The sequence below is a fragment of the Leucoraja erinacea genome, chromosome 33, assembly GCF_028641065.1.
Source record: "Leucoraja erinacea ecotype New England chromosome 33, Leri_hhj_1, whole genome shotgun sequence".
Taxonomy (NCBI): Eukaryota; Metazoa; Chordata; class Chondrichthyes; order Rajiformes; family Rajidae; genus Leucoraja; species Leucoraja erinaceus.
Window position 1 is genome coordinate 17,362,098 of NC_073409.1, and position 22,564 is coordinate 17,384,661.

At 45.1% G+C, this 22,564-nt stretch overlaps 1 protein-coding gene across 1 annotated transcript in view; it reads left to right on the forward strand.

Annotated features, from left to right (window-relative positions):
• slco3a1a (solute carrier organic anion transporter family member 3A1a) overlaps positions 1 to 22,564 on the forward strand; it is a 158,139-nt gene that overhangs the window by 28,484 nt on the left and 107,091 nt on the right. Inside the window, exon 2 of the mRNA XM_055661471.1 lies at positions 439 to 904. Within this exon, the coding sequence (XP_055517446.1) occupies positions 439 to 904 (466 nt within the window). The remainder of the gene's footprint in view (positions 1 to 438; positions 905 to 22,564) is intronic.

The window sequence follows — 22,564 nt, forward strand, 5'->3', positions numbered from 1 at the left end:
AACATGTACATATGAACTTATGAAGAAGGGTTTCGACCCGAAATGTTGCCTATTTCCTTCGCTCCATAGATGCTGCCTCACCCGCTGGGTTTCTCCAGCATTTTTGTCTACCTTCGATTTTCCAGCATCTGCAGTTCCTTCTTGAACTTATGACCATTTGTTCTGGCCTTTTCCGACCTCTGGCTTCCTCCCCTCTACTGAAGGAGGGTCCCGACCCGAAACGTCACCCATCCTTTTTCTCCAGAGATGTCTCCTGACCTGCTAAGTTGCTCCAGCACTTTGTGTCTAACTTCGACTTTCTCCTGAATGTGGTTGGACGACATTTTGTTCTGTCTCCCTGCAATGTTTTGTTGAGTGCCTTGTTTAGCGAGTTGTCGCTGCTGTTATTGTTGTTGAATGCTCTGTCTGACGTCTGTGTAACTCTGGACATCTCCCCAGGTAAGCGTGCTGACGACCCTGGAGCGGAGGTTTAACCTGCAGAGCGCTGACGTTGGAGTCATAGCCAGCAGCTTTGAGATTGGGAACCTGGCCCTGATTTTGTTTGTGAGCTACTTTGGGGCGAAAGGACACCGGCCACGTCTGATAGGATGCGGAGGCATCGTGATGGCCCTGGGAGCGTTGCTGTCAGCCCTGCCAGAGTTCCTCACCCACCAGTATGAGTATGAGTCTGGCGAGATCCTGTGGGGAGTGGAAGGAAGGGACTTGTGTATTGGGAACGTGTCAACCAACAATCTAGGACCAGAGGCAACAATCATCTGCAGGAACAGGACTTCTACCAACCTGATGTACCTCCTGTTAATTGGAGCCCAAGTGTTACTGGGTATTGGTGCTACTCCTGTCCAACCCCTCGGTGTCTCCTACATAGATGACCACGTCCAAAGGAAGGATTCCTCCCTGTACATAGGTAAGATATTTGGAGATGAGCTTGGCTCAGGAAAGATCTGCCGTGATCTTATTGAATGGTGAATGAGGGGCCAAACAGCCTGCTCTTGAGTCAATCCATTCCGAGACATATTAAAGTTGGTAATTAAGTTCTGGTTAAGATGTTTTGCTCAGTGATCTTGAAGATAGTGATCGGTGCTCACTGCTGTGTCATCTTGTTGTGGAGCATGTGTGGAGTACGGTTCATTTTTAAGTCCAGCAAGTCTTAATTCAATTGAGCTTTCAAGATGAGGGAGGAGAGAGAGAGAGAGAGAGAGAGAGAGAGAGAGAGAGAGTAGCCCATTCATCTTAATGATGAGGTCCACACATACTCTCATTCTTGTACCAAGCTTGGAATTTTCATGCACTCTTGAAACAAACATATCATTTAGTTATCATTTATTGTGTCTGGACAGCTCCTTTGGATATATGTTCAGGGTCTGGTGGTCTCATGTCTAGCTCCTTGGTCAGCTAAGACATTGGTTACTGTGGCGATGGTACTTTATATCCCATTATCTCCATTGACTAGATTTCTCCTGCTAGCCTTGTGTTATATTTTATCTTGTATTGTGTTGCATATACTAGGTCTGACATTCACTGGGGTAGAAGTACATTTGTCTCATACTGACACGTTAATCCTACAGAATGTCCTACAGGGGTGTCAGGGATTATGGGGCAAAGGCAGGAGAATAGGGTTGAGAGGGAGGGATATATCAGCCATGATTGAATGGCGGAGTAGACTTGATGGGTCATGGGGCTTAATTCTGCTCCTGAAACTTATGAACATGGATCAATTTTAAAGCTTTGTTATTGCAATATTGCCACTTCTTAAATTAAGTTTAATAAAGTAATATCAGGCAACTGAGTGGAGAATTGGTTCCACGCCATTAAAGAGCATGCGAGCACCACATCCATCACGACAGATGGATAATAATGAGTCAAATGTAACTTGATGTTGTTTTATTTTATTCATGTGGTCTTTCACATTTCTCTAAGCATCCCAAAGCATCCAAAACATTCTTGAAATATTTAGGATCTACAGTGTGTTGGCAACTTATCCATGCCGATGTTAATACACGCCCGCCACCGATATTCTGGCAACTGGTGATCCGGCACCTCCTTTAATCCAGACAAAATTACACAAATGCAAATGAAATACCCCCTGGAAATCCCCCTGAAAATGTAGTGCCCATGCCGGGTGAGGGGGCCACTCTCCACCTCATCGAGGCTCCCATGCCAATCAGCGGGTTCAATTTGCCCGCTGCTGCCGGGGCTCTGGAACTCCAGCCTGGCTGTAGCCGGTAGATCCGTTTCCCATAGCCGACTTACAAGGCCGACTGCAGCCCGGTAGCTCGCCAAAAAGGATATGGCATAGAATGAAAATAAAATCACCGTGTATATTAACTGTAGGTCCTTTGTATGTTCCCCAGAAGAATATCGTCATAGAGAATTGCTTGCACATAATGCGATAAGAAAGAACTGCAGAGACTGGTTTATACCAAAGATAAACACAAAGTGCTGGAGTCATTCAGTGGGTCAGGCAGCATATTTGGAGTAAATAGGTGACGTTTCGGGTCGGGACACTTCTTCAGACGTTGCACATAATACTGGGCCCAGGTTCTGAAACAGGGCAGTTTTATAAAAATAATGCTCAATATTAATAGAGTTGCAAATGACCTGCTGGAGGAACTCAGTGGGCCAGGCAGACTTCTGGGAAGGGAAGTGAACAGACAAGGCTTGGGGTCGGGACTCTTCAGTCCAGATAAAGGGTCCCAACCTATAACATAGTCGTCCATTTCTATCCACGGATGTTACTTGGACCATTGCGTTCCTCTCTAGCAGCTTGTTTGTTTCTCCAGATTCCAGCATCTGCAATCTCATGTGTCTACCTAATACCAGTCGCTTCAGTTGCTATACTTGCTCATAATATCTATTAATGTATCCTTGCCTGTTTTGACACTTATCTCGCTTTCATAAATCTTTTTTGAGTTAATGTCTCTGATGTGGCTTCAGATATAGCACAGAAATTTTACTGATGCCAGTCTTTAATCATATTTATGTTATGAGATAGTTGGATAATCTCAGACTCCCGGCGTTGAGCACATTTGCAAAATGCTCTCTCGGCTCCATTTACTCCCAACGATTTATCCGTATAAATCCCGAGTCCAAAGTTCAATGTTTGCTCAGTAATGTGGGGGTTAATATCATACGGGTTGCCAGTCAACGTGTTGGGCGTAAACTGTAGTCGTTGGAGAAACCAAGGTGTTGTGGGCCTAAATCAATGAATCACCAGTGAAGGGAGGCACCCACTTAATAACCCCAATGATATACTGGCATCTACATAATAATTTTTTTTTATTGTGTTTGTTAATGTGTAGGTAACTGATTATGGAGTAAGTTATTGCCCTTGGTATAAGGCTGTACAATCAGTTTCGATAGTACTTTGGACTTGTTTTTTCTTGGTTGAGCGCTAATCCTGATGTTGTGGCACAAGAACAAAGGCAAGGATACAGAGTGCAGAGTAACGTTGTCAGCATTGTGGTGTAACAGCTCCAGAGACAATGGCCAATATCCACAATGAGGTGGAGGTGAATCGGACTGAACCCTGACTTATGGGAGTGCAGAAGCCTAATGATAGATGAGAAAAAACGGCCCTGCAGTCTGGCGTTGTATGTTTTCAAGCTTCTGTATCTACCTGCTCAAGGGGAGCGAGGGGAAGAGGGAATAACTGGGCGGGAAGGGACTTTGATGATGTTGGCTGCATTCCTGAGGCAGCCTAGTGTTGATGTAGCCAATAAGGCAACAACTCTACCATTGCACCACTGTGGTGTCACAGTGTAATATTATATCTAATATAATTATATTATTCTATAAGATTATATCTTTTAACCTTGATATTATCCTGGTGAACCGACCCCACTACACTCTGACCAAGTGAGTTTGATTTGATGATTCTGGGAGGTTACTAAAATTAATTTGTTGGGCAGCCTTCCTTTATCTAGTCCAGTGCAGTTTTTCTCAGCCAATAGACTCAACGCATCATCTATCTAAAGGTTGTTTTGTATAATTGGGCGTTGAAAAAAAATTGGGAATTCCAAATTTAGCATGCAACCTGCCATCATTGATGCTGCAAATCTAATAAAGATCGCAGACCAGCTGTCTCTGTCTAGTGTAAGAAATCGGCGGCACGGGGGCGCAGCGGTAAAGCTATTGCTTTACAGCACCAGAGACCTGGGTTCGATCCCAGTTATGGATGCTGTCTGTGCGGAGTTTGCACGTTCCCCCCCCCCCCCCCCCCCTGACTTGCGTGGGTTTTCTCCGAGATCTTCGGTTTCCTCCCACACTCCAACGACGTTCAGGTTTGTAGGTTAATTGGCTTGGTGTAAATGTGAAATTGTCCCGAGTGTGTACGGTAGTGTGAACATGCGGGGATCGCTGGTCGGTGCGGACTCGGTGGGCCAATGGGCCCGTTTCCGCGCTGTATCTCTAAACTAAACTAACCTAAATGGTTAAGAATGAACTGCAGATGCTGGAAAAATCAAAGGTAGGCAAAAATGCTGGAAGAACTCAGCGGGTGAGGCAGCATCTGTGGAGAGAAGAAATAGGCGACGTTTCGGGTCGAGACCCTTCTTCAGACAGAGAACTAAATGGTTTATCTGATTAAACTGGTAGCATTAATCTCAAGTGCGCCTTTGCTTGCCTTGAGTCACGCACAGCAGAACAAAGTATTGCAGGTGGGTTCCTCTGTTCATGAGAGAAGTCTGTTCCCTCTCGCCTCGAACATCGTGCAGACTATGAAAGCATTTTCATCACAGTTGCCAGAGTCAACATCCTCACTGAAGCTGGAGCACTCTGGTCAGGAGATTTCACTTAGACTTAGACTTTTCACTTAGAGTTTTCACTTAGACTTTTAGTTTAGACTAAAATAACCTTCAGAGGTTGTTTTCAGCTATTTTGGAGTGAATTCTGGAATAGTATTTTTTGAATAGTAATTCGATATGAAAAGATACTAAGTATAGAAAGCCTGCATAATCAATTGACTGTAGGCTTACTATGCAATATGCATTCATTCATATATAAATACAACACGCCTACGCACACAAACATAAATATGTATTGTTAGATATATTTTCCTTATGTGCGAGTTAATCATACTTGAACAAGTTGAATTATCTTGTAATAGTAATAAATTAATACAAATTAGTTGGGTGGCAGAGTGGTGCAGCGGTAGAGCTGCTGCATTACAGCGCCAGAGACCCGGGTTCGATCCTGACTACGGGTGCTCGCTGTACGTTCTCCCCGTGACCTGCGTGTGTTTCCTCCCCAGGTATTCTGGTTTTCTTCCACATCCCATAGACGTGTAGGTTTGTAGGTTAATTGGCATCTGTAAATTATCTTGAGTATGTAGAGTACAGGTGAACGTTGAACAGGTAACTAGTGTACAGGTGAACGTTGGTTGGCACGGACACAGGTGGGCCAAAGGGCCTGTTTCCACATCGTATCTCTAAACAAAATAAGTAGCATCAACTGTCAGAACTTGGCACTGCGTTATTCCATTGCAAGATTTCAGGAATGTTACATTGTGGGGTGTGTCATCTTTTACATTAACAATAAATTGAGGCCCCGTTTGTTTCGGATAGGGGGTGTATTTCAGAAAGGGGTCAGGCAATGTACATAAAGGCGATAATGCCAGGGAGAAATTAGAATCTTATCATGTCTGATTCATTGCCATACCAACTGGCTGCTGCCAGTTAAGAGTTGACATGTTTGATTAAGGATTTGTTTTTGTTGGTATTTCTACCTGTTCGTGTTTTGCGAGTAGCAACACAAAATAATCTAGAAATACTGCAGTCTGCATTAACATAGAAACATAGACATAGAAAATAGGAGCAGGAGTAGGCCATTCAGCCCTTCGAGCCATTCAATATGATCATGGCTGATCGTCCAACTCAGAATCCTGTACCTGCCTTCTCTCCGTACCCCCTGATACCTTCAGCCACAAGGGCCACATCTAACTCCCTCTTAAATATAGGCAATGAACTGGCCTCAACTACCTTCTGTGGCAGAGAATTCCAGAGATTCACTCGCTGTGTGAAAATTTTTTTTCTCATCACAGTCCTAAAAGATTTCCCCCTTATCCTTAAACTATGACCCCTTGTTCTGGACTTCCCCAACATCGGGAACAATCTTCCTGCATCTAGCCTGTCCAACCCCATAAGAATTTTGTAAGTTTCTATAAGATCCCCCCCCAATCTTCTAAATTCTGGCGAGTACAAACCGAGTCTATCCAGTCTTTCTTCATATGAATGTCCTGACATCCTAGGAATCAGTCAGGAAGCAATCAATTAACTTAGTGTTTTAGTTTTTAGTTTTTAGTTTAAGAGATACAGTGTGGAAACAGGCTGTTCGGCCCACTGAGTCCACACCAACCAGCGATCCCCGTATACTAACACTATCCTACACACATACACGAGGGGCAATTTACATTTACACCAAGCCAATTTACCTACAAACCTGTACGTCTTTGGAGTGTGCGAGGAAACTCAAGGTCTTGTAAGAAAAAAAACCCAGACAGGTCACAGGGAGAACATGCATTTTCCACACAGACAGCACCCGTAGTCAGGATCGAACCCGGGTCTCTGGCGCTGTAAGACAGCATCTATACCGCTGTGCCGTCGTGGTTAAATGACTGAACTAGAAGCTGGATGTGTTATGAGCTTGTAATCCAGCATAGCTGTAGGGGAGAGTTCAATTCAATTCAATTCAATTCAACTTTAATGTCATCGCACAAATACAAGTATCAGTACAACGAAATGCAGTTTTGCGTCAGTCCGTAGTAGTTGTACATAAAGAGAAAAAACAAGAAAAAAATAGAAAGAGAGAAGATACAGAATAATCAGGAAATACAGAATGATTAAACAAAGGGGGACGGAGGGACCAGAGAAGTCTATCGTCGGGACTCCGAGTTCAGCAGTGTGATTGTGTTGTTATAGAAGCTTTTCCTCATCCTGCTGGTACGTGACCTGAGGCTCCTGTACCGCCTCCCTGATGGGAGGAGGGCAAACAGTCAATGGTTGGGGTGTGAGGGGTCTTTGATGATCTTCCCAGCCCGACTCAGACACCGTTTTCGGTGGAGGGCATCCATGGCAGGGAGCGGGGCACCGATGATGTGCTGCGCGGTTTTCACCACCCGTTGTAGTGCTTTCCTGTCCGCAGCAGTGCAGCTGCTGTACCATACCGTGAAGCAGGTGGTCAGGATACTCTCTATGGTACAGCGGTAAAAGTTGGTCAGGATCTGGGGGGACAGGTGGGCTTTCTTGAGCCTCCTAAGGAAGTAAAGGCGCTGCTGTGCCTTTTTGATCAGCTTGGAGGTGTTGAGGGACCAGGACAAGTCCTCCGAGATATGCACTCCGAGGAATTTATAGCTGGAGACGCGCTCCACCTCAGTCCCGTTGATATGGATGGCGGTATGACTGCCTTCTCTGGTCTGCCTGAAGTCAACAATAATCTCCTTCGTCTTCTTGGAGTTGAGGACGAGGTTATTGTCGGCACACCAGGTGGTCAGGTGCTGGATCTCATCCCTGTAGGCTGACTCATCGTTGTCGCTGATCAGTCCTACTACCGTGGTATCGTCAGCAAACTTAATAATGGCGTTGGATCCGTGCTTTGGGATGCAGTCGTGGGTGAAGAGGGAGTAGAGGAGAGGGCTGAGCACACAGCCCTGTGGCACTCCGGTGTTCAGTGTTATAGTGGAGGAGGTGAGGTTATTGACCCTAACAGACTGTGGTCTGTTAGTGAGGAAGTCCAATGTCCAGTTGCAGAGGGAGGTGGAGATGCCAAGTCCACTGAGTTTGGTGATCAAGCTGGCTGGGATGACGGTGTTAAAGGCAGAGCTGAAATCTATGAACAGCAGCGTGATGTAGGAGTTGTTGTAGTCCAGGTGGGTCAGGGCAGAGTGTAGGGCCGCCGATATGGCGTCCTCTGTAGACCCGTTTACACTCAAATAATTAAATATGTACTTTACTTGAGAAAGGATTGTCCCAGTTCATGAAAGCATCAGGTTGTTGTATAGACCATGTGGGTCAATCATGTCCTACAAGGCATTAGACCCATTTTGATCTACATATGGGGTGACATGTGGCGTATAATAGTTGCTGCCTTATAGCGCCAGCGACCCGGGTTCGAACCTGACTACGAGTGCTGCCTGTACAGAGTTTGTACGTTCTCCACGTGACCTATGTGGGTTTGTTCTGGGACCTCCGGTTTCCTCCTATGTCCCAAAGACATACAGGTTTGTAGGTTAATTGGCTTGTTATAATTGTAAATTGTCCTTAGAGTGTGCAGGGCAGTGTGTAAGTGTGTGATGTGGGCTCGCTGTGCCGAATGGCCTGTTTACACAATGTATATTTAAACTAAACTAAACCAAAACTGAAAAGAAACAAGAGATATCGGAGGTTGAGGAGAATGAAGCCAAGACACTGTTTCATTTGTGCTGGGGCTCGGAGCTGTGATTTGCATCACCCCGGCAGGAAAGTCAAAGATTTGGGAAGTGATTCGTTCAGCTTCTGGTAGAACGTCTGCGAACTAGTATCAAAATTCATCAGTCATTCCCACAGAACTCCACACGCCACATGACTACTGATAACCTGACTCACAGTCAGCTTCTAATTAGCCAGCTGCGGAATAGAGCTTTGATATCAGATTTTACTTCGGAGTCACATGAGTGACTACGTGAAGAACCCCACCAGTCCCAGTGGTCGCCCACTTGCAAAAACACTCCATGGCCTCTGGTTCAGACGGAGAGCACTGCCAGATGTGAGCGGGGAACTGAGGCCAGTTGTCCGTGATATCTGGATCCCAATGCTCAGCGCTTCGTGTTTTGGAGTTGGCTAATGTTATTGATTCTAATTAGCCTGATTTGTAATTAGTTGACAAAACCTTAATATATTATTCCGGAATATCCAGGGGGATGGGATAAGTGTAATATTAAAATGACATGCAAGGTGTCAGGATGTCTATCACAACATACAGCCCCGATAACCCATTGTTTCCTTCCGTTAAATATTGGGAAGGTAGCACTATTGTCATTTGCCACTCAACTATTATGTTTGTTTACCTCACTGACTATTTCTAAAGCCCCTCTCTCCAAATTCCTTTGACAGGTTGAATAAAAATGTCCAGAATCTCATTATTTTATTAATTGAACACATAGATGAACATGTTCAAGGAGTGTACTCAGATAGAAACTGATTCAGATGCGATGTTTAAAAGCTTGTTCAAAGAAGGGGCATATTTTAAAGGAGTGGCAGAGATACTTGCAGGGAAATGTGTGAGGAGGTTATTATTTGTCTTTAGTTTTAGCTTGAACTAGGACATCTGAAGATTCAAAGTTTAATATAGTAATTGTGCTGATACTGACTTCAGCCAACCACGTAATGAATATCATCCATTCCGGAGGTTTTATTTTTCTGATGCCATTTAAACTTCACTTGGATTTCAATCACTTCAATGTAAAAGTAATTGGGAATGGGGAGCATTGGAACAAAAATTTGCCCTCGGTACATATTAACAAATATAATAATGTATGCATGTTGGTAGGTGCAATCAAAACAAAGATCTTTTTATCATTATTGTGTTATGAATACCACAAAAAATATTATGTACTCTCAAGATCACATTAAATTGAATATTATTGCTTAAATATATAGTTATTGCACTTTGCATTTTGGAAAAGTCCCAGCTGAGAGGAAGACTGCAAATTACTGAAAATATTGAGGGTAAAAATGACTTCAGGACAGTTTATTAGTAAAATGAAGGAAATGGAACAGAATATTTATACAGCTGAGTGAGTATAATTTTATGGATGTGAAATTGTGTTCAACCAATTGATGACTTCTTTGACAAAGTAACTAGCATGTTAGATAACAAGGAAGCCAATGGATGTAGCAAATTTTGTTACACAATATTTGGTCTGTGAAGTGCCCCATAAAAGATTACCGCATTAGATAAGCACCTGCGGACTTGAACGTAATAGGTTACTTCCAGGGGATTAGATATGGGACTTTATGTGTGGGCCAGATATATTGTCAGTGAAGAGTGGCTAGGAGCAAGGCCAAGTGTGCATCCAGAGTCAAGGTCTGGAATAGTAACAGGTGTGCAGTCAAAGCTGGGACCAGGGGATTGTTCAGCACTGGGAACCCAAGCAGGTAAGCAGCTATGATCAGGGTAGAATAGGGGGCCAGGTGTAAGGCTGGACTCAGGGTCAGGAATGAGAGAAGGAATGCGACTGCAGCCAGGGTCAGGAGTAGTACCAGGTGTGAAGTAAGAGCCAGGTTGGTCAACACGGGCCAAGTGCTTCATTATAATCTGATTTCCATACATGAATAACTAAGATCATTCATGTGCTGCACCTGTTGATCAAAGCCTGGCTCGACTGTGGAATGTAATTAGGAATGTAATTTAGCCTAACCTTATTCATAGCTAATCCAATTTAAAGCATAAATATTGCATTCAAGTGTAAGTTAAATGACTCGCTGCAGTATGCACCAGATTGCACAATTTCAAGCTGAAAAATGCAAAATCTCCGTACCAATGAGAGGGGGACACCCCCCTCCCACAGCCTCCCTCCCCACCTCGATCGCTGCGCTCCCCTTGGGCTTGGTCTCTCCCAATTCTCACCCAGTGTTGGCAGCTCTGCAGTGGGGAGGGTGCTATATTTGACCCGAAGCTTGCTTTATCCACTGTCCTCCCTCTCTGTGCTCAAGTTGGCAACACACTATGTGAAGTGCTCCCCCTGACAACTGATGTGATTGCAAACGACAACTGAACGCACTGCCAAGCCTACCAGATGGATCAATGGGGAGGGTGCCAAACGTAAAAGATACCACACATCAGGCGGGGGCTCTCATTCTGTCCCGTGCACTGTTAAGATATGCAATCATATTATAGGAGTTTAGAATGTAATTTCTTAACCGTGAGCCTGTAACCAGCGTACTGAGTCTGCAATGAACACATGGTGGATAGTAGATAGGTTCACCTGCTGGTTATTGCTAATGATATCAGCCAACCCTGCAGTCTGCGTAAATCTCCCCTGTTCAATAAATCTGCAAGGAAAGGACAGAGAAAGCTGCTGCAAAACCTGTAATGTCTCACTAATGACAATTAGACAGTGAAACCATTACCCCTCTGCAAATCTGAGTCCCAGTACCCGACAACACAATGCTGTTCCCATCCCCGTAGTTCCATTGTAGGCACAATGCTGGAGTAACTCAGCGAGACAGGCAGCATCTCTGGAGAGAAGGAAGGGTTGACGTTTCGGGACGAGACCTTTCTTCAGACTGATGCTGTCTGTGTGGAGTTTGTACATTCTCTCCGTGACTGCGTGGGTTTTCTCCAGGTTCTCTGGTTTCTTCCCACACTCCAACGATGTACAGGTTTGCAGGTTAATTGGCTTCAGTAAATGACCACTAGTTTATAGCATGTGAAATTGGGAGAATCCAGAGAGTTGTGAATCTGTGGAATTTTTTAGAGATTTAGATTTAGCTCTAAGGGCTAAGGGATATGGGGGGAAATGCCGGAACGGGACACTGATTTTTGAAGATTAGCCATGATCTTATTGAATGGCGGTGCTGGCCCGAAGGGCTGAATGGCCTACTCCTGCACCTATTTTCTATGTTTCTAGAACATAAAACTATTGTATGGGAGATCGATGGTGAGCACGGACCCAGTGGGCCAAAGGGCCTGTTTCCACGCTGTATCTCTAATCTAAACTAAATTAAAATGAAGGCATGGGCAGCTGAGTTTGATGTATAGAAAGGAACTGCAGATACTGGTTTAAACCGAAGATATTAAATAATAGTTCTGCATGGGTGCAGGAGGTAGCACCGATGCAGTCATCAACGTAACGGAGATAGAGTAGAGTTCGGGGATAGGGCCAGTGTACGCCTGGAACAGGGATTGTTTGACGTACCCTATAAAGAGGCAGGCATAGCTGGGGCCCATGTGTGTGCTCATTTCACTGCCTTTGATGTGGAGGAAATGGGAGGAGTAGAAGGAGAAGGGTGAGGAGTAGGTGTCAGTGGAGGGTTATTGGCTGATCCTGTTCACAGAGAGACTTCAAGAGGTAGCCAAGAGTGTGGGACTATTGTTCAGTCTACTGAGAGCAAAGATAAGCGTGAGGTTTCACCAACAGATGAACGGAGATGGAGTTGAACCGAGATCCCCTCAGGAGATGGAAATAAACCATCATCTTCAACAAAACAGAGTTGCTTTCTTAGTTTAAATCTCTAGATTGCCTCCTAATAAAATCAAATGCTGTAAAGCTATTCTGCTCTGAAGCAGAACCAGTCTGAGGAAGGGTCCCGACCCGAGATGTTGCCAATCCATGTTCTCTAAGGATACTGCCTGGATCGCTGAGTTGCTCCAGCACTCCAGTGCTTTTCATCAGCTGTTCTGCTCCATGGGCATCAGCGCAGTGGCATTGTCATGAACCTCATCCGTGACCCTGAACTACCCAGCTAGTGGTACACGTGGTCTGTCTTGGTCACGGAGAGGTTTAATGATTCTGAGTTAATCAATTATTTTGATGACCACAGATAGAGATCAGTTCATGACAGTGTTTACATAGAAACATAGAAACATAGAAATTAAGTGCAGTAGTAGGCCATTCGGCCCTTCGAGCCTGCACCGTCATTCAATATGATCATGGCTGATCATCCAACTCAGTATCCCGTACCTGCCTTCTCTCCATACCCCCTAATCCCCTTAGCCACAAGGGCCACATCTAACTCCTTCTTAAATATAGCCAATGAACTGGCCTCAACTACCCTCTGTGGCAGAGAGTTCCAGAGATTCACCACTCATCTCGGTTTTAAAGGATTTCCCCCTTATCCTTAAGCTGTGACCCCTTGTCCTGGACTTCCCTAACATCGGGAACAATCTTCCTGCATCTAGCCTGTCCAACCCCTTAAGAATTTTGTAAGTTTCTATAAGATCCCCTCTCAATCTCCTAAATTCTAGAGAGTATAAACCAAGTCTATCCAGTCTTTCTTCATAAGACAGTCCTGACATCCCAGGTTTACGAGATAGATTAAGATGCCAAATAAGATTTGTTCAGAACGGAACAGCGCAACCTGCATTGGCTGCCTTCTCCAATGTCTCACCTGCCATGCCTCATCCCTGCTGCGATCTAGAACTGCCCGCACTCAGTACTGTGGTCTTTTTCGAAGATAGACCCAAAATGCTGGAGTAACTCAGTGGGACAGGCAGTTTCTCTGGAGAGAAGGAATGGATGACTCTTCGGGTAGCAACCCAAAACATCACCCATTCCTTCTCTCCAGAGATGCTGCATGTCCCGCTGAGTTACTCCAGCTGCCTGTGTGGTGCCATCATCTTGCGCATGTGCGTAAAACTGCCAAGAAGACAGTGGACCGGATGTAAAGGATTCATGCAGACATCAGCATGAAATGCCACTTTATATCAGCCGATGGGCCAATACCTAATCCATTTAATTTGGGAGGTTTATTACTCTTCAAAGCTTCCAGCTCACTAATGTACTCATTGGGAAGAGCAATCAGATTTACCGCGTGCGTTGTTTGCTGTGGTACAATTTACCAAGTGTCTGTGGGGCACTGAGTGGATTTATGCAAGAAGACAAGAAACAGGAGTAGTCATGACTCACCCAGCCCCTCAAGCCTGCTCTGCCATTCACTCAGATTGCAATTGACACGATCTTCTGTATCAGCTCCACTTTCCATTAGATACCCAACCTCTCAATCTGTTCCTCCAGGACCCTGGTAAATGCGTTGGGTTTGGGTCTGGCAAACACGACATCATTCTACATCACGGAAAAATCAAAACTGCCCACTGTACATCAGAGACTCAAGAAGATTTTGGATGGGGCTGATGTACATTGTGGTCTTGCCTTCTCTGTCTGATGGGTGGCATTGGCATCAATCACAAGGTGGAATGATCACCGGAGTTGACAGTGGTCATGAGGGCGCAGTGTATGGAGCAGTGGAGGAGCAGTGTGGCCCACGATATTAGAGGATTACACTCGATGGGCCGAATAACCCAATTCTGCTCCTATGACATGAACTTTTACAGTGATGGATCCATAGCCTTCCAATTCTGTAACACAGCACAAGCCAGTGGCAAGTTGGTATGCCACAGTGTTGCAGTAACAGCCTTCTGCCCACTGGTCCTGTACCCCCGTGTTAGATGGAGACAGTTCTGTCCACCAGCCCCGTACCTCAGTGTTACACAGTGACAGGGCTGCATCCACTGGCCGTGTACCACAAAGTTAAGGGCCTGTCCCACTTGGGTGTCATTTGCGTGTAATTTACGCAACATCATTTACGCGTCACAACACGTGATGCGCGCATGGTGCGTGGTGACGTAGGCAGTGGCGCGCGGTCACGGGCATTTGGGATGTACAAAATCTTTAGGACAGACCCTTTAGACAGTGTTATGGTGTTACGCAGTGTCACACAGTGACCGGGCTATGCCCACAGGTCCTGAACCCCAGTGTTACCCTGTGTAACACAGTGACACACTACGCTGTGAGTGGTCAGATCAGTGTGCTCTGTCTAAGTAAGTTTGAAAAGTCAGTCCAACCTTACAGTATGGAAAAATAAAAACTGCCAATTGTACATCAGAGGCAGAAGAAAATGTTGCTTCAGTATTTTGATGCAACAGGTCGACCCAGCGGCCCAAAGGTGGTGCAGTGGTAGAGTTGTTACTGTACAGCTCCAGAGACCCAGGTTCCATCCTGAGCACGGGTGCTGCCTATTCTGAGTTTGTGCATTCTTCCTGTGACCACGTGGGTTTGCTCCAGGAGCTCCGGTTTCCTCCCACACTCCAAAAACGTAGAGGATTGTAGGTTAATTGGCTTCTGTAAATTGTATGATAGTATTAGTGTATGGGGTTGGTCGGTGCGGATTTGTTGGGCCGAAGGGTCTGTTTCACAGTGTATCCCCAAGTTCTAACGGTAGAACTGCTGCCTCTCAGCTCCAGTGACACGGATTCCATCCTGACCTTGTCTGAGTGGAGTTTGCATGTTCTCCTTTTGATGCACGAGGTTCCTCCCACATGTTAATTGGTCACTGTAAATAGCCCTCTCATGTGCAAGGTGAATGGTACACAATGGGAATGTGGGGAGAATAAAGCAGGATTAGAGTAAATGGGTGCTGCATGATCATCATATACCCGGTGAGTTGCTGTGCCTGTTTCCAAGTTATGTGTCTTCTCAACTTAGCAGAATATTGATCAAACCTGATTGTCAGCTATTATTGATTGGTGTGACAGGGTGATAACCAACTGATGTGGGGTCGGACTTAAGTGAATTGGCACCTGGTAGAGGAATAGTTCAGTTCTTAATCACAATTTGAACAGGCTCCATGCATTGGCCTCATAAGTTTATTAGTTCTAGGAGCAGAATGAGGACATTCGGCCCATCAAGTCTACTCCGCCATTCAATCATGGCTGATCTACCTTTCTTTCTCAACCCCGCACTGCTGCCTTCTCCCCATAACCCCTGACACCCGTACTAATCAAACATCTGTCAATCTCCACCTTTGACTTGGCCTCCACAGCCTTCAGTGGCAATAAATTCCACAGATTCACCACCCTCTGGCTAAAGACATAGAAACATAGAAAATAGGTACAGGAGGAGGCCATTCGGCCCTTCCATTCATTGTGATCATGGCTGATCGTCCCCAATCAATAACCCATGCCTGCCTTCCCCCCCCATACCCCTTGATTCCACTAGCCCCTAGAGCTCTATCTAACTCTCTCTTAAATCCATCCAGTGACTTGGCCTCCACTGCCCTCTGTGGCAGAGAATTCCACAAATTCACAACTCTCTGGGAGAAAAAGTTTTTTCTCACCTCAGTCTTAAATGGCCTCCCCTTTATTCTACTGCGGCTCGGAAAGATTGTTAAGTGGTATCACGAGGAGACTAGAAAGGCAAGGGGTTCTGAAGAATGGGCCATCTCGAAGGCACTCTGGTGAGTTACATCGTATCTTCAGGGAAAACCAGTGCAGAACTACCAACGTGATAAAAATGAACAAACACTCTCATATCCTAATGTAAATGAACCTCGGTGAATTTTGTAATCTACACTGAAATGCAGTTTCAGATTAATGTAATGGGGTGAAAATAATGCAAATGTCCTTTGATTGTTCTCCGATCTAATGAGAGTTTGTAAATATATGTTGAGAGTCTCGAAACCATTAAAATGCAAGCTATCACATTCGTTATAGTTAAGGGCCTGTCCCACTTTAACGACCTAATTCACGACCTCTGCTGAGTTTGCCCTTGACTCATACCATATAACCATATAACAATTACAGCACGGAAACAGGCCATCTCGGCCCTACAAGTCCATGCCGAACAATTTTTTTTCCCCTTAGTCCCACCTGCCTGCACTCATACCATAACCCTCCATTCCCTTCTCATCCATATGCCTATCCAATTTATTTTTAAATGATACCAATGAACCTGCCTCCACCACTTCCACTGGGAGCTCATTCCACACCGCCACCACTCTCTGCGTAAAGAAGTTCCCCCTCATGTTACCCCTAAACTTCTGTCCCTTAATTCTGAAGTCATGTCCTCTTGTTTGAATCTTCCCTATTCTCAAAGGGAAAAGCTTGTCCACATCAACTCTGTCTATCCCTCTCATCATTTTAAAGACCTCTATCAGGTCCCCCCTTAACCTTCTGCGCTCCAAAGAATAAAGCCCATACTCGAAGCACAGTCGTCACGAGGTCGTAGGAGGCCGTAGGTAGGTTGTGATGCTAGTCGTGGGTACTCGTGGCATCAAGTAGGTCGGGGCGTTTTTTCTAGCATGTTGAAAAATGTCCACGAGTAAAAAAGGTCGTGAATTAGGTCGTGAAAGTGGGACTGGCCCTTTACTTTGCAGAAACCCCTCACACACTTGCAGGTGACTGCACCTAGGAAACCAGTCAATTGCCATTGCCTCTGCTGTTCGGGAAGGGCTGGGTGTGTGTATGAAGGGACTGCAGATGCTGGTTTAAACCAAAGATAGACACAAAATGCCAGAGTACCTCAGCGGGACAGGCAGCATCTCTGGAGAGAAGGGCCGTGTGGAGAGGAGAGTGGGAAGCTTAATAATCAGTATTCTCATCTGTCTGCTCCATGCTTCTAATCACTCGACAAACTCCTGGGAGATTGAAGTCATGCTTACAAAGGTTCAAGTCTAGGTCAGCAAAGTTCAGAGGGAGATCAATAGTATTTTGAATGAGGAAATAGCGTTTCAAGAGCATTCCTAAAGGTTCAGTCATTCTAATTCCTTTGGAGTGGTTTTAAGAGCTTGAGTTATTATTCTGTAGCTGGCATGTTCTTTATATCATCCATATAAGCAATGAGTACTTGCAATGTAACGACTTGCAAGCAATTCTACTGTCCACACTCTGATCTGTGTTGCCCATTGCTCCTGTGTTGATCGGTCCACAGTAACTTGCCTTATGGGTGAGGGAAGAGTGGGGTGTCTTTTAATAAATCCTACAGGATGTATGTTTTTCGTTTTGGAGATACAGTGTGAAGACGGGCCCTTCGGCTCACCAAGTCCGCACAGACCAGCGATCTACACTAGCGCACACTACACACGAGGGACAATTTACAATTTTTACCCTAGCCAATTGACCTACAAACCTGTGCGCCTTTGGAGTATGGGAGGAAATAGGAGAGCCTGGAGAAATCGCACGCAGTCACGGGGAGAACGTGCAAAAATCCACGCAGACAGCACCTGTAGTCAGAATTAAACCCGGGTCTCTGGCGCTGTAAGGCAGCAACTCTACCGCTGCGCCACCGTGCCATCCTAGTATGTAGCGGAGACTGGAGGATTGTTAAGTATTAACACCCATGATTTTCCTCCTCACATCAGGGAGCAAAAGTGTTGAGGTGAAGGTGGACTTCATAGACAGGTGGATATTGTCGGGTTATGCTTGTAATAAGGCTCGTACGACGACGTAAACAGAGTATACCTTTATTTAGCCTCTCTGTACCACAGCAGCAATAGCAACAGCAGCCTTGTGTGTAAGCCCAGGCAACTCCCTAACTACCCACACCCTGGGTTCCAGTTACATCCGGTTACTGGAGCCTTGCTTCTGGCACACAGGGTCCTAGTGCCCCTCTGCTCAGCCTTACACTATTATTGCATAATACCACAGATATAGGCGCAGATTTATGCCATTGGGCCCATCAAGTCTGTTCCGCCATTCGATCATGGCTGATCTATTTTTCCTTCTCAACCCCATTCTCCTGCTTTCTCCCCATAACCTTTGAGGCCCTTATTAATCGAGCACCTATGAACCTCTGAATCTCCACCCCATTCCTGGTCCTCTCTCCCTTCCCTGTACTCTTCCCTCCCTCCACCCAGCTTTAATAATAATAATAATAATAAATGTTATTTGCGGGCGCCTTTCAAAGTCTCAAGGACACCTTACAGGAAAATTAACGAGAGAAAAAACATATAGTCTAAGTAAAATAAATAATAAGGACATCACCAATTCACAAATTAAAGACAGAATTCGCTCCAAAGACAAAAAATCAAAAACACAATGTGAAGAGAGAGCAGCGGCAGCTAAAGCGCGCCAGCGTCCACTCTCCCTTCCGACAGCCATCTTGGACACAAACTAACATATTCACATTACACACAAAAAAATCATCCCCCCACAATGGTTACCACTGTGGGGGAAGGCACAATGTCCAGTCCCCAACCCCAGTTCTCCCAAAGTCAGGCCTATTGAGGTCTCCGCTATTGCCTCTACGGAGGCCCGATGTTCCTGGCCGTTCTGGCCGGGTGCTGTTGCCCCAGCCACGCCGACCAGCCTGTACACTAGCACTATCCAACACACTAGGGTAAATTTGCAATTTTTACCGAAACCAATTGACCTCCAAACCTGTGCGCCTTTGGAAAGTTGGAGGAAACCGGAGCACCCGGAGAAAACCCACGTGGTCGCAGCAAGAAAAAGTACAAACTCCGTACAGACAGCACCCTTAGTCAAGATCAAATCCGGGTGTCGGGAGCTGTGAGGCAACAACTCTACCACTGCGCCATCGTGCTTGATTAGTAAGGGCCTCAGAGGTTATGGGGAGAAAGCAGGAGAATGGGGTTGAGAAGGAAAAATAGATCAGCCATGATCGAATGGCGGAACAGACTTGATGGGCCAAATGGCATAAATCTGCGCCTATATCCACCTGTCTATGAAGTCCACCTTCAGCTCAACATTTTTGCTCCCTGATGTAAGGAGGAAAATCATTGGTATATATATAAAAATTGTCCCTAGTGGGTGTAGAATAGTGTTAATGTGCGGGGACTGCTGGTCGGTGCAAACTCAGTGGGCCAAGAGGTCTATTTCTGCGCTGTATCTCTAAACTAAAATAACGATACAAACTATCTTCAACTTGGTTAGTGATTTCCTGCATGTCATGAAGGCTTCTTATGACGACAAGCTGGATGATCAGCCATGGTCACATTGAATGGCGTTGCTGGCTCGAAGGGCCGAATGGCCTACTCCTGCACCTATTGTCTATTGTCTAACACTCAACAATCAGCAAATTCTGAAGATAGACACTAAGTTCTGCAGTAAATGAGTGGGTCTCGATCAGTCGAGCATCTCTGGAGAAAAAGGATGGGTGACGTTTCGGAGCAGGACCTTTTTTCAGATTGAAAGTAGAGGGGAGAGAACTGGTGGTAGGAAAAGTTCGGGAAAAAACTAATTGGACCCATCCTGTTCTCTCCCTCTACACTCAGTCTGAAGAAGGGTCTCAACCCGAAACGTCATCTATTCCTTTTCTCCAGAGATGCTGCCCGACCCGCTGAATTACTCCAGCACTCTGTGTCTATCTTCAGTATCTACCAGCATCTGCAGTTCCTTTCTACACATTTAATCTGCAAATTTTTCTATTTTCAGATATTAACTTTCAATTGACCCAATGGTACACCTGCTGCATATATCAGTCCATGATTTGCACAGGTTGATAAGTGATTCCCCATATTTTGGGGACCTCAGTTTTAGAACAGCACTTTAATTGGGGTTTAAATGCTTTCAGCGTTGCCTCAATAAATGAAAATATAAAGAAACACTGATGGTGGAAATTTGATATTAAAACAGAGAATGCAAAATACATTCAGCAGTTGAGGCAACACCAATGGAAAGAGAAACAATGTTAACAGTCAGGTCCGAGACCCTTTTCCCGTTCTGACAAAGAGTCTTAGGTCTGAAACATTGATTGATGAAAATTATAGCATGGGAACAGGCCCTTCGGCCCTTCGAATCCACACCGCCCATCCGTTCACTCTAGTTCGATGTCATCCCACTTTCTCATCTACTCCCTACACAATTTTACAGCGGCCCAATTAACCTACAAACTCACCCATCTTTGGGATGGGGAGGAATCCAGAGCACCTGGAGGAAACCCACACAGTCTCATGGAGAACGTACAAGCTCCACATAGGCAGCACACAAAGTCAGGATCGAACCTGGGTTGCTGGTGCTGTGAGGCAGAAGCTCTAGCAACAGTACCACTGTGCTGCCCCAGTTTCTCTTCCCACAGATGTTGCCTACTTTAGTTATTTTATAAATATTTTAGTTGTGTTTCTGTAGATTTTAAATCAATAATGAAAAAGTAATCAACTCAAGTCTTTTATTCCATTCTTAAGGCATTGTTATGTTTTACAATTTCATTGCTTCAGGTGAAGTTTAATATGAGTTACATGAAAATATAAGCACCAATAATTTGTGCCTAATTTCAACAGATGAAAACATTAGTGCACGCCTGTCATTTGAATTCCTTCGAAAGATTTCCAAAAAGTAGGTACAAAGTCTAACAAGATTTTTTTACACTTAAGCCTCGTGGCTTTCAACAAATCTGCAGCAGTGGTCGCAACTATCAGAGACGATAGGTCAATGTTTTCTCTATATTATGTTGCGGAGATTCAGCTGTGGAATACCCTGATGGTTAGATTCTTGGCTATCAAGGCCATCAAGGCATTTAGATTCATTGCAACAAGGTGATGCAGGGATGAAACATCTTACTGAATGAAGGAGCAGGCACAAGGAGCCAAGCATCCTCCTACCGGCCTTCCCTTGTGTTGCCAATCTGCAATGTTACATCAGCACCTGTAAATCAAGGCAGCTCCATTTTAGTACAGTTTAGTTTAGTTTAGAGATACGGCATGGATCCGGCGTTCAGCGATCCCCATTCACAAAGACTATCGCGGTGCAGGCTCGAAGGGCCGAATGGCCTACTCCTGCACCTAATTTCTATCCTACACACACACATACGAGGGACAATTTACAATCATATTGTCAATTAACCTAGAAACCTGTACGTCTTTGGAGTGTGGGAGGAAACGGGAGATCCCGGGGAAAAGCCCCGCAGGTCACGGGGAGAAAGTACAAACTCCATACAGACAGCACCCGTAGTCAGGATCGAACCCCTGTCCCTGGTGCTGTCAGACAGCAACGCTACCGCTGAGCCACTGTGTCGCAATACATCTAGCTGACCTGACTGTGTTGGATTGGGCAACGTGGAATTCATTTAAGATTCAAGATTCAAGATTCAAGAGTTTATTGTCATGTGTCCCTGATAGGACAATGAAATTCTTGCTTTGCTTCAGCACAACAGAACATAGTGGCATTGATTACAGAACAGATCAGTGTGTCCATATACCATTGAATAAATATATACACACAGGAATAAATAAACTGATAAAGTGTAAATAAACCAATAATGGGCTATTAATGTTCAGAGTTTTGTCCGAGCCGAGTTTAATAGCCTGATGGCTGTGGGGAAGTAGCTATTCCTGAACCTGGTTGTGGCAGTCTTCAGGCTCCTGTACCTTCTACCTGAAGATAGCGGGGAGATGAGTGTGTGGCCAGGATGGTGTGGGTCCTTGATGATGCTGCCAGCCTTTTTGAGGCAGCGACTGTGATAGATCCCCTCGATGGAAGGGAGATCAGAGCCGATGATGGACTGGGCAGTGTTTACTACTTTTTGTAGTCTTTTTCGCATTCAACGATATGTCGCCACTGAGTTCGACCTGGGAGTGAATGACATCCAAATGCAACAACCCACCCCATTAAAAACCAAAATGTGGTTAATGATACTTTTTTAAAAGAACGGATCTCCTGGTGTGAGCCATTCTGCTGAGAAAGCTGTCGGATCTGCAGACCCGCAATGATTAATTACACTTGCATGTGATGAGAATATATTCCTGACGGACGATTCAGAGCTTAATGGTCACCGATTCATCAAATATTCCACGAGTGACAAAGCAGGGCATCCAGAAGTCGCCCTTATTATAAATTAGACGCAAGTAAAAGGTGTTTGCTGGTAAACTGCATCACTCTGAGGACACAGCCCTGCATTATATCACTGCTGATGTCAAACAGAAATCGCTGGAAAGTTCGCAGTGCAGTGATTACACTTTGACCTTCGATGATTTGAATTGCGAACAATACTCCAGGTATTGGCACGGGGTGAAGGATTGCACCCTAGCCACTTCCCCGGAACAACCCCGATTCCATTTAATTAGATAAGGCAACATCAAAAAGAAGTCTCCAATGATTAACAGAAGGTGGAAGGAGAAGGTTTATGACCTTTCCTCCTATG